The sequence below is a fragment of the Arvicola amphibius genome, chromosome 10 (assembly GCF_903992535.2).
Source record: "Arvicola amphibius chromosome 10, mArvAmp1.2, whole genome shotgun sequence".
Classification (NCBI taxonomy): Eukaryota; Metazoa; Chordata; class Mammalia; order Rodentia; family Cricetidae; genus Arvicola; species Arvicola amphibius.
The window spans coordinates 22,756,677-22,769,674 of NC_052056.1; the positions used below are offsets into that span (position 1 = coordinate 22,756,677).

Genomic DNA, 12,998 nt, shown 5'->3' on the forward strand with positions numbered 1-12,998 from the left:
AGTAATTATTAACTAATGCCCTCCTGCTACATGTACTGTGAGAGGAATAAGGATCTATCCTTTATTTCCCATCTTCACTCTCAGAAATCAGCAAAATTCTTGGCAGCTATCAATAAGAACAAGAGAAAAGATTCTAAATGAGAAGGCATTAATGAGTTGATGTGAGCAAATTGAATATTACTTATGAAAACCAGGATAATGGGAACTGTTGAATGCAAGAAAATGGAAATCAAATGAGAAACCAAAGATGATCAGTTGGGACTTTAGTAGATAGTGTAAGATATTTTCAGACAAGGAGACAATTGGCCTACTCATCATTTAAAAAAAATATCTTAAAATAACAATGTGTACTTGTGATTTAAGGACATTATGAGAAGCAGGGAAATGAATGAGATGCCCCTAGAGTCATTCAGATGGTCATGGCAAGGGCAGAGATGGGTAAATTCGTCAGTGATGTTTTCCCCATTTCCATCAGTTATCCTATACTGGTTTTTTGTTTTTCAGGTGGATCGGCAACCCCAGTTTATTCAGGGCTACAGAGTGATGTATCGTCAGACTTCCGGCCTACAAGCTTCCACTGCATGGCAGAATCTAGATGCCAAAGTCCCAACCGAGAGGAGTGCTGTCCTGGTGAATCTGAAAAAGGGGGTGACCTACGAAATTAAAGTCAGGCCATATTTTAATGAGTTCCAAGGAATGGACAGTGAATCAAAAACAATCCGTACTACTGAGGAAGGTCAGTAAAGTTTCCAGTGTAAACTAAACTTTTGCTTACGCCATTTTCATTTGTAGTTTTCACTTACATTAATTGGAAGACCAGAAAACGGGCATCGAAGAGTGAATTCAGGGAATGTAATTTTTTTAAATATTTATTTATTATGTATACAATATTCTGTCTGTGTGCCTGCAGGCCAGAAGTGGGCACCAGACCCCATTATAGATGGTTGTGAGCCACCATGTGGTTGCTGGGAATTGAACTCAGGACCTTTGGAAGAGCAGGCAATGCTCTTAACCTCTGAGCCATCTCTCCAGCCCCCAGGGAATGTAATTTTTATAATATATTATATATATATATGTAAAAAATGGAAACAGGTGAAAGATGTGTATGTATGTGGGTGAGGTGTGTGTGAGGTGTGTGTGAAGAGTGTGGTTGGGTATGTCGTGTGTAAGATGTATGTGGGAGGTGTATGAGTCTGTATGTGTGTGTGTGTGTGTGTGTGTGTGTGTGTGTGTGTCTATACTCAGAATGTATATCTGACAAAAGACCAAAGGAAATTAAAAAGAAAAAAAAAGTTAAAATCTACTCTTTTCTTACACCTTTGTCCTAAGCCTTCTGTTTTAGGACATTTTAACTGGTAATACTATATTCCTGTATTTTAATGATGATCTAGCCCATTTACCTTCAGAAGACATTCAGGTATACAAAATAAGCTCATTCATGTTGGCCACTCTTTAGGGATATAGCCAAGCCTGACATCTACCAGTCCTTTTTCTTTGTAGGAGCTGGCAGCTAGAGCCATGCTTTCTCCTTTGAAAAGGCCATTTGCACACTTGCTATGGACATCTTAGAAGAGTTTCATCCCCTCCCCCCCGTATTTGGAATATCTTTTACCCACAGATACTTAAAAGTCAACCCATGGTGACCTGAGATGAATATAGATTTTAGCCAGTCTTTTTTTCTTTCAGTAAATGAAAGACTTTTAGTACATGCTACCCTCAGAGTGAAAAGGTGAGACCACAAGTACTCGGCCCCCAAGTCAGCTTGTGGATGGACTGTGTGGGTCTCTTTCTATAAAAGTCTAAAGCTCATCCAAAGAGTTTTAAGTCACACATTTCCTATGATATAATACAAAATAAAAATATTAACTTCAAATTGACTTGTAGTGAGATCCATCACCATGGACAAAAGTAAATATACTTGAAACCATAGTACTTTTAGGAAATAAAGAAAAAAATACTAATATTATTAATAATTTTATCCTGTATTAAACTTGACCTATGCTGAAAACTTCTCCCACCAGTGAATGGGGCAAATAATTATAACATAGGATAACTTTAAACCTTGTACCAAAATTAGCTTCACTGCAGTGGACTTTTCCTGTGGATTAGATATTTGTCAGCATTTGGACTACATTTATCTTGGTTTTCCATGGCCAGGTAGATGTAACAAATGGACTCAGCTGGACTAAGTCTGGAGTAATGAGCAGCGATTCACGTTCTCTCAAATCTGCAGAAGGAAGCTGAGTAGCAGAATAACTGAGCTGTCAGGGAGCAGGCATGGAGTTCTTGCCCAGCTAGCAACAAGAAGACAGGAAAGCTGGCTTCCAGGTGTTAGTTTTCAGAGCAGTCTAGTTACTTGTAAGTGCAAGGCTGGTAGGCAAGTGGTCAGATTTATGTCACTGTGCCACATTTTGGACAATACTGTCACACAGAGAGACAGTAAGGAGCAAACTATATTAGCAGCTGTCTTTCTGTATTTTATATCTCAATGCAAATATGTCATTCCAATGATATGTGCTATGACAAATTGACCAAACATGAGGCACCTTCTTAGCTGACCTGTGAAACGTGTTTAATTTAGGATATTTCTAAGGGGATGTAAACTGTGGTCCTATGAGGCAGGAAGAGTTTTAATGGTCCACAATTCTTTGTTTTAAATCTCTAGACAGATTTTTAGTGTTATCCAAATGTTCCAATGTTTCTCTTTTTTTTCATTGAGTTAAATTGAAAGGTTCACTGAGAATGGCTGAGTTCTGCACAATTAGTGCTTCCTAGCTCTGGGAATCCCCGAATGGGAGACCCCGCAATCTAAATTCAGGAACTGCTTCTCACTCATTGCTTCTCAGCATGGATGTAATTAGTTATAGGAGAAACTATAAAGGAAGAGAATGGCTCTCGGAAATAAAAAAAAAAAAATCTCCATTTCACGTCTGACCCAACATGAGCCCATTTTCAATTTTATTAGCAGAGTCTCTTACCCAGCCAACATGAAATATGTTTTAAATCTTAAATTATAAGCCGGTTCATAATAGTCAATTATTTTCCCCAGTATGAAAAGAAAGGCATTATTTTTGTTGGTGAGATTTATAATTGCATGTCTATTTTACTTAGTAAGCATTACCCCAAACAACACCAAAAATGCCTCTGCCTAGAATTAATGCTTGTTTGCATTTTGGGACACATCATCTGAGAATACTTTTGAGTCAATTAATTATGTATTCTTCTAGAAACACAGATGTTAGAGTGTTAAAGATATATGCAAGCTTCTAGAATCAAATACTCTGGGTTTAAATTCTGACTTACTATTTGTCGTCTGTAATATCTTACAATATGCCCTCCTTGCTCATAAGCGAACTGAGTTGTTTCTGCTTCCTGAGGTCATGAGAAAGACTGGAATCTGGCAGCACACAAGGACAGAAAACCACCCTGAGTGTAGCTGTTTAGTTTGTGAGAGCACAGATAACACCCCTACTGGCTGCACCACTTTAAAATGTACATCCGAAGCCTTTTGTTAACAAACTGTCGCTTGTTGAAATCTATACGCAGATTCAGGGTGACTGGAAGGCAGAGTCATAAAGGTCTTTATTTTCCTGTTCTGTGAGCAGGTGCCTACCAAAAGCTACTGCTCACATTCAGTCTGTTTCCCCTCAGCTCCCAGTGCCCCTCCCCAGTCTGTCACTGTGCTGACAGTGGGAAGCCACAATAGCACAAGCATCAGTGTATCCTGGGATCCTCCACCTCCAGACCACCAGAACGGAATTATTCAGGAGTACAAGGTAAGCCAGTCTAACAAAGGAGGCTCATAGACAACTACACCAAGAGATTGCAGTACCAGGTCAACAGAGCCTGTCTCTAAAGGCCCAGATGCAAACTGAGATGTGTGGTAGTAAAGGGCGAGAAGGCACAGAGTGGGAACCTAACATCAAGGTCAGAGACATAGAGCTCAGTTGGAAAATGGAGAGTGGAATGGTTTTCAGTATAGTGGGGCTCAGGAATGATGGAAGAAGGGGCTTGGGAGTAGAAAAACTGATCACATTGAAACCAAGTTCACTCATATTATCAAGGAGAGATGAACTGAAGATTAGGAAAGTTAAAATGTATAAGGAAGGAACAGGACTGTTGTCCCAACTCACACTGAGGCTCCCCTTGGCGTGGCCAATGAAACAATTGTTGAGAGAATAGCAAAAAGTAGTTGTCTCATATTTGAACTAATGGAATATAAAGAAGACAAGCATTCCTGTTGGTCCATTGCTATCACTGATGTTTAAGACTCAAAAAGTTTTGTCTGAATCATGAAGTGATTAAATATTAAACTTTGAGAAAAATTCAAAGAAATTATTTTTTTCACACACAGACACACACAGACACAGACACAGAAACACACACACACACACACATATATACATATTTCTAACAACTGAAAAGTAGCATGTTAACTAAAACCAGTATTAATAACTAGAGATTTGACCTTACTTCAGAAATTCATTGCTGGTATGGAAAAATAGGCAGAATAATTTCATGCTAAATTGTGCAGACTGAATTTTATTCCTAAAATCTATTAAAATAAACCTTTGTCACATTAATGGTCAACTTCGTGCTGCAAATAAATATGTTAATTAGACATTTTTGTTTAATCCCCTTATCCTATTTTAAGCAACCATGCTTAAGAAGGATAGATGTTGTCCTACAAACACAACTAAGTCAATTGTAAAGTTATAGGTGTGACAGCTCTGTGGGAATATTACAAAGTTAAGCACTATTATGTGTTGGTGAAAGAAGCCAGAGATTTGTATCTGTATCATCCGAGACTGAATACTCTAAACTTGGCTAAATTAAATAGCAACAATGGTTTACAGCATGATGTTTCTCATTTATCATATGTCTAGCATATATGGGTAGAGTAGTGTGTATTCAGATAGGGGCTAAGTGCATGTCCACCAGCCATGCAGCTATTTTATTGAAACAAAATAAACCATTCACAGGACATCTTTAGCTGAAAATTTTACAAGACGTCCCTGTTTCAGAAGCAAATGTTATTCATTCATGTGCATGAATATGCATTTTATTATGAAATATTGTATAATAAGAAAATAAATATAGATACTTGAGAACTTTCATAATCATTTACAGTAACAAATTTCTGTAGCTCTAAGGAACACATTCTATGAAGTTCAATTTATATTGAAATAACAACCTAGCTACTTAAACATATGTCTGAATCCTTCTTGCTTTTGTTTCATGCATGTGTAGTGTGTAAATATATTTTTATAAAGACTAAAATTTAGTGATATTGCTCTATATACTGATTTTAATTTTATTTTGATCAATTCCTGTAATTGAGGTCAATTCATCCTGTTAACTACATCTGAACTTGATATTTTCTTGAATGTAATATGAATTATTTAGGTATGTATTACATACTTTTGACATAACCCACAATCACCAAATTTATATTGGATTGTGTATAAAAGAGTTTTTGATAAATTAAACACAGAAAACCATGGTATTCTATGTACACAAATATGAAATTTAAAATAGGCCATACGTTACCTGATGTCCAAGGAGTCACTGCGTCTTCTAAATTGCTCAGTATAAACTCATATGATAATAGGTAGAAGTAAAAAAAACATGACCGAGCTTCAGCTTGTCATATTGTTCTCCTTCACATGCACAGAAATGTACGTAAAGCACAGAGAATGGCTGTAAGTGTCATTTATAAACAGTTTGAAAAGACTGCAAAATTGGTCAGTCACTGTATATGTATCGAGTTATAATAGTTGAGTTGTCAGAATGGATATGTCATACTACCTCTGTGTACTCTCTTTTCATAGATCTGGTGTCTCGGGAATGAAACTCGATTCCATATCAACAAAACAGTGGATGCTGCTATTCGTTCTGTAGTAATAGGTGGCTTATTCCCTGGAATTCAATACCGGGTAGAAGTGGCAGCTAGCACAAGTGCAGGGGTCGGAGTCAAAAGTGAACCACAGCCAATAATAATTGGTGAGTATGAGGCTACGATCTCTGAACTTGAGTGTCTCTAGGTGGACAGCAAGGTAGATTGTGGTTTTGAGTGCTCATCTTGACCATGGCCAGCTCTTTTGAGAGACCCATATAGTACACCCAGTACAGGCAAGTAGGATAATCGACAGTTCTTACAACTAATTCACACAAATAATTGTTTGTATATACGTGTCCCATAATCTTATAGCTATACCCATTGATTTTTATTATCAAAAAGTTCTTAGTTGGCTAAAAAAATTATTAGTATTCAGTAGATCTACTAATAATTGTGTTTCAATAACAATATAGAAAAATAAGCTGTATGCTTCATTTGAGAATACCAAAATGAGAAGCCGTCCAAAAGAACTTGGACTTGCCTATGAGGGCAGAAATTCTTGCTACATCTATTCACATTCTTGAAAAAAAAAGTGCTTCCTGTCACTCTTGGTAAGGTTTGTCTGTTCTTGAAAATATATGAATGAAATTATCTAGAACATAGCACTTTGTGTCTGCTTTTTGACTCAAGCATTGCTTTCTGAGATTCTTTCACGTATTTTTAACACAGTTTAAATGCTTGATTACTGAATGCTATTGAATCCTGTGAATACGCTCTATTTTGTTTATCAGATTTTCTCTCTGGTGAATATGTGTGGCACATGCCTTCATTTCTTTGGAGAAATTATTAGAAGTAGAATTTATAAATACTAGAATTGCGCATTTTTAACATTACTTGAAACTTCTAAACAATTTGGAAATTGTAAAATTTAAGATTCCTGGGAACCACAAAGAGGACTTGCAGTTTCTCTGCGTCATGACCGTTTGGTGTTGCCAGTCTGTAATAGGAAACATTCCAGTGGATGCAAACTGTACATCTTTAATTTCAGATTCAAATTTCTTGCATGATAATGATGTAAAAAAAACTCTATCTATGCTAATTTCTTGGCTTTTTGCATATTAAATGTAATTCCTCTCTCTCTCTCTCTCTCTCTCTCTCCTCTCTCTCTCCCTCTCTCTCTCTCTCTCTCTCTCTCTCTCTCTCTCTCTCTCTCTCTCTCCCCCCTCTCCATACACACACACACACACAAATACACACATACAAGAATGGGGGCTATGAGAGAATTTTCTACAAGTCTGTGAGTTTTAATACTAATTTTAATAGTGTCTTTTGATAAATAAATGTTAAATTTTAATGAAAGGCAATTTACTATTTTCCCTATATATATTGTTCTTATATACACACATATAAATTAGAAACTGTGTTTTACCTATAAATAGGACACTTTAAATCTATTCTGGAAGCTTTATAAATTTAGCTTTTATACCTATGTCTATAATTAATCTTCATGTAATTGCATGAAGTCGAAAAGCTAAGACTTAAATATTCTGTAAATATATCAATAAAATAAATGTATGTGAATCTATTTCAGGCCCTGTTGTCACTGCTGTGGCTTACAGTGGTCTTTAAAATTGGGCAATATGAAAATGTCATCATTTTCTTCTGCAAAATTGTTGTGGCTATTTTTGCTTTTCACATACTTTTCAAATCAGATTCTCAGTTTCTACAAAAGTATCTAGAATCTGTAATTGCAAAGGCAGTAAATCTATTTGCCAAACTTAGTAAGCATAACAGGGAGTCCTTCCCAGGAACATAATACATGTTTTCATTGCAGATGTCTGCAACAGTGTTTTATAGTTTTCAGTATGTGATTTTTTTATATATTTTGTTGATATACTTCCTTAGTGTATGATATGGATTTTACACTGTGCTGGTTCATTGTTTGGAATCTCTTTTTCTCATTGATATTTATTATACATTAAGTTTTTAAAAAATCCCTTTTTCCATTTTGTTGTTATTATTGACATGCTAAATTCTCCTGAAACTTTTAAGAGATAAATCATATTTTAATTCCTTGTTATGAATTCTGCTCCATCATTATTATACTCTCTGTGTTTATTGCTGAATCTAATTTAGTATCACATGGTAAAGAATTTTGAATTTGCATTAATGAAGGATGCAGGTTGGTTATTCTTTCCCTTCTTGTGTCATTTTATTTCTTTGTGTCTTGGTCAAGTTTTGAAATGAGTGTGAATGGCTTTATAAAGTAGTCTTTTTTCCTCATTTTTATTTATCCTTCAAGAGTTTTGATAGGACCAATGTTGTCTCTTCCTTAATTATTTATTAACTACACAATGCTATCCATGCCAATATTAATTATGGTGATTTAATCTTAGTGAATGGTGGATTGTGCATATGAAATATAAATATAATTCTCTTCTACAAATATAATTACAAAAACTGAATCTAGAAATACATCATAAGTATGCACTTTTGCATCTCCCTTTAAGTCTTGACCCCCTTACTTTCATTATCAAAAATGTTCCTCAAAAGTTCATAAAGCATTCATTTTGTCCCCTTATTTTTTTTTTTTTTTTTTTTTTTTTTTTTTTATTTTTCGAGACAGGGTTTCTCTGCGGCTTTGGAGCCTGTCCTGGAACTAGCTCTTGTAGATCAGGCTGGTCTCGAACTCACAGAGATCCGCCTGCCTCTGCCTCCCGAGTGCTGGGATTAAAGGCGTGCGCCACCACCGCCCGGCTGTCTCCTTATTTTCTAACATGATAAAATGATATGCAGACAAGATAGTACCAATTTCTGGGTGATGATTTCTTCTTCTGCACAGAAACAGACTTTATATTTAGTCACAATGTTAAATGTTTTAGACTTCCCATCTTTTCTTTGTTTGCTAAATGAATAGCATTGAAGAAAAAAAAGTTAAAGTATTACCTTTTCTCTAAATTGCCTTTCCCTTCTTAATTAGTTGTTCAGACTGAATTAATTCCTTAACCTGAGGGAAACCTACAAACTTACCCTTCTGAGATTTTTTTCTGAAATAAATTAGAATAAGGAAGAAATAAAGGTGTGCTCAAAACATTTTAAATATATATTCACATAAATATGTGTATGCATAAATACATATTTTAAAGTGTTTAGAAATAAGTCTTTTTACTTCACTTTTCCTTTATTTTAAGACTATGAGTGCCCAAGTGTAGTGCCAGATACCTCTAGTCTAGAATCTCAGTACCAGAGAAACTGAAGAAAGTAATGAAGAGTTTCTGACTAGCACATTGAGCTCAAGTCCAGCTGGAGCTGCATATGGAGACTCTGTTTCAGAACAGACAAAACAGTATGGAAAAGACAAAAGTACATATCTCTTCACTGTGTGTTTTAATTCTAAATGCATCATTGTTGATCAATGAGAATTCTTTTCTTTAAATGAAATTAAAAGGATTTTTCTTCCTGAAAACTCCTAAAAAGAAAATGAATATAAATTGGATTTACCGAATATAGTTTTTCTTACTGAAGATAAGTGAGATTACCAAGTAGCTGTATTTCTCTCTTGTGTCTTGTTTTTCTGCTCTGTTTAGTAATATATATATGTATATAATTATAATATGTATACATATATTATATATATTACTAAAATATATACTTAAATATTAATATTAATATATATATATTGTTTAAAGCAATTGACATTTTCTTTTCTTTTCCTAGTGATTGTCTATCTCACAATATTTTGAATACCTGATTCTATTAGAACCAAGAAAACATTACACAAATCGATGCTGTGTTGTGATGAGCACAGTTCTTCTCAGAGCAATTATAGCAAAATAGGGGATTTCACTTAGATGATTTTAAATAAATTTCAAAGCTTTACCAAAGTGTATTACATCCAAAAGGCTGAGTCTCCTAACTGGTCACACCTATACTCTATCTTGTTCTATCAAAGAAGAGTTTAAATTATTTTTTAGACACAAACAATGAAATCTGTCAATGCCTTTCCTGTATCGTATTCAGTTAATTTGAATGTGCTATGCTTATGAGGTAATCATGAACACAGCAGTGTAGTAACAGAAACGAGGACATGCACACGTGCAAGTCCAGTTCGACCCAGAAAAGATGTGGCCTCCAGAGATCCGTCTCTTTTTAATATCTACTGCTGTCCTGAGACACTTCCTAATTGTTTCTTTAATTATCCTTCCATATCAAGGTTCACATCTTGTCTGATAAGGCTTTGTACACAACTGCTCGTTCTCAGTTGAATAGTGGCTTAATGATGCCTAATCTCCTTTTCTGTTTCAATTTATGCTTCCCCGATTGTATATTCCATACTGGAAACAGCATGAAAAGCGACTCAATCTTACCTGCTTTTCCCTTCGCTAATTAAGATGTGCATTGGCATTTGATGCAGTTTATGGTTCATAATTTTAGACTGCTGTTATGCCAGGATGTGGAAAGTTTCAATTATCTTATCTCAGTGTTGTGAAAAAAAAACCCAATAACTTGAATACTGTGAAATAGCATTGAAATTTGTGTTATTTTATTTTAATTTTTAGCAATTTTCAATGTGAAAGCGGGCTGCACGTGAAATTTAAAATAAAACGACAGATAAAAAAGGAACAAAAATTATCCACACCCAATAGTACCTTAAATAACAGTAATCATCTTAATAATAAAACTATTTTTTGTCTTTAATTTACTTTAATAATATAAACCTCATGCATGTAGTATTAAGCCACAATGAAGTTAAGAAGGAAGAAAGAGAAATCAATAAAACTATTTTTTAAAGTATTCATTTTTTATACTCTTCCTGGAGAGTTGGTGATGGTCCAGACAATTACATACTTTCACAGAAATAGGTACAATTGATTCTGATGTGTCTAATTAAGTCTTTTTCTAACAAATTACTTTTGTTCTTCATTACTCTCCAATGGGAGGAAGGTATTACATTTCATTACATTTTTTTTTTCTGCAAGAACAATAGAACATAGTGACCACACCACCTTGTCTGTGGTCCTTTCAGGACAACTGATAACACTGCTTCAAAAATTATCAGCATAAGAAGAAATAATATACTAGGGCTCAGAAAAATGCTGTGCCATATTAATAAAACATTTTAAGGACTCCCCTTAAAAAAGTGCAAATCTCCTCTTAGTCTTTGTTCTATACTCTATTCAGGCTGTGGGGAGTTGTTCTTGTTGTTTTGTTTGTTTATTTTATGTTTGTGGGTCTTTTAGTAACTCCTATAGTGAAAAGAGTCACAAGATAACATACTGAAAATATGTTATTAAAATACAGCTTTTTACTTTTATACATATACAAACTAAAGGTACATATATTTCAGACAACAAAGGTTTATTGTGTAATTTAATTTATTTTAAACCTGAAAAAGCACAAACACTTTTCAGTAGTGAAACACACACACATCTCTGAGTATATGTATATAAACACACACACACACACACATATTTGTATACCTACGTGTGTGTGGAAGAAAATTCTAGCCATTATAATAAATAAGCCTGCAGTTTGATTTACTAAATTAAAATATTATGTTGATTCTCCATAGCCCAGTGTTACAAGGGTTAGAAGAATGCTGTCTGGCTTTCTATTCCATAGTCATTCAGCGGTTTATCTTCTTTTAGCAAGAGCTTTTCTATCTCTTAAAGACATGATGACCTACAGCACACACTGGTTTCTGATACACAAGGAACGAGGAAGAAACTAGAGCCCTGCCACACACTGTTATGAGGTGCAACTTAAGGCATGTGAGTCATCCCAGGCTACTGACCACTGACTCACATTCAGTCACTGGATGGCAGGGATGACGCAGGAATGTTTGTTAATTTTCTGTCCCAGGAGCAAAGACGAAAAGGATTTTCAGGAGCCTCAATCTTAAGCAGTTCACCTGACAAGTCAAAAAAAAAAAAAAAAAAAAAAAAAAAAAAAAAAAAAAAAAAAACAGTGAAAGACTTAAAGTAACTCTCTGCATCACATGGGACAAGGTTGTACTCCTGCAAGCTTCCATAGAAGCTTCTCATACTATTGTATTCTTATTCTACATCTCAAATTCTGCAATTATGTGGTTTTGATCATACTTTAATTTGTAACGGTTTTATGTATGAGGTGTTGTACAGCAAGTGGTTTCCAGATACCAGCAACATTCCTAGTTTCTTTTCTCTTTATAAATTACTCATTTATTTTACATACCCACCATAGTTTCCCCTCCCTCCTCTCCTCCTGTCCCCCACTGCCTCCTATCTACCCCACCCCATTCACTTCTCAGTCTCAACTAATAAAAGGGGTAGACCTCTGATAGATATTAATAAACGGGGGGGGGGGGGTTGTTGCGGTCAAGGTAAGGTCATAACAGGGAACCCACAGAGACAGTTGACCTGAGCTAGTGGGAGCTCATGAACTTTAGTCTGAAAGCTAGGGAGCCTGCATGACACCAAAATAGGCTACCTGCATGTGTGATAGTTGTGTAGCTTGGTCTGTTTGTCTACTTCCCGGCAGTGGGATCAGAACCTGTCCCTAGTGCTTGATCTGGCTTTTGGGAACACTCCAATTTTCTAACTCATGTCAGTTAAGACAACCCCAGATATTCTGAGATTTGGCATGTATCTCAAGATTTGACACGTGTCTTTAAGAGAAGAAAGACTCCTTTAAAAACTACTGGCCTAAGTGTCTATTGTACAACTGCATTTTAGAGTACGAAAAGGAAAGTTCTCATAACAAGAAGAAAGGAAGGGAGGAAGAAAGGAAGCAAGGAAGAAGGAAAGATGAAACATCACCTTAATGAATCCAAAATATATGAAAACAATAGTAACATTGCCAATGATCTGAATCAGGGGCATACAGATTAAGGTCTTGACACAAGCCTAGAATTTATGGTCTATTAGTAAGTAGCAGGGAGAGTGTATCTGTTCAGGAGGTCAAAGACATATAAAATATGACATATGTAACATAACATATAACATATCTCTAACAATAACAGTGCTGCATTTGCCAAAACAATTGAAAAGTTTCCTATGATCTGATCTGCTGGGCTGCCCATTTTATATTTTGCGTGCAATTTGCCTTTCATTTGTTCTTGATTTATACTAACTAAAAATGATATTGACATTAGATTCATTTGATTCTCATTTTCTAAGTT

General features: G+C 35.3%; 1 protein-coding gene across 1 annotated transcript in view; it reads left to right on the forward strand.

The window, feature by feature from the left end:
- The window catches only part of Robo2 (roundabout guidance receptor 2), a 527,951-nt gene that overhangs the window by 459,849 nt on the left and 55,104 nt on the right, over positions 1-12,998 (forward strand). The window contains exons 15-17 of the mRNA XM_038345104.1: positions 505-736; positions 3,652-3,776; positions 5,832-6,003. Coding sequence (XP_038201032.1) covers positions 505-736; positions 3,652-3,776; positions 5,832-6,003 — 529 coding nt within the window. The remainder of the gene's footprint in view (positions 1-504; positions 737-3,651; positions 3,777-5,831; positions 6,004-12,998) is intronic.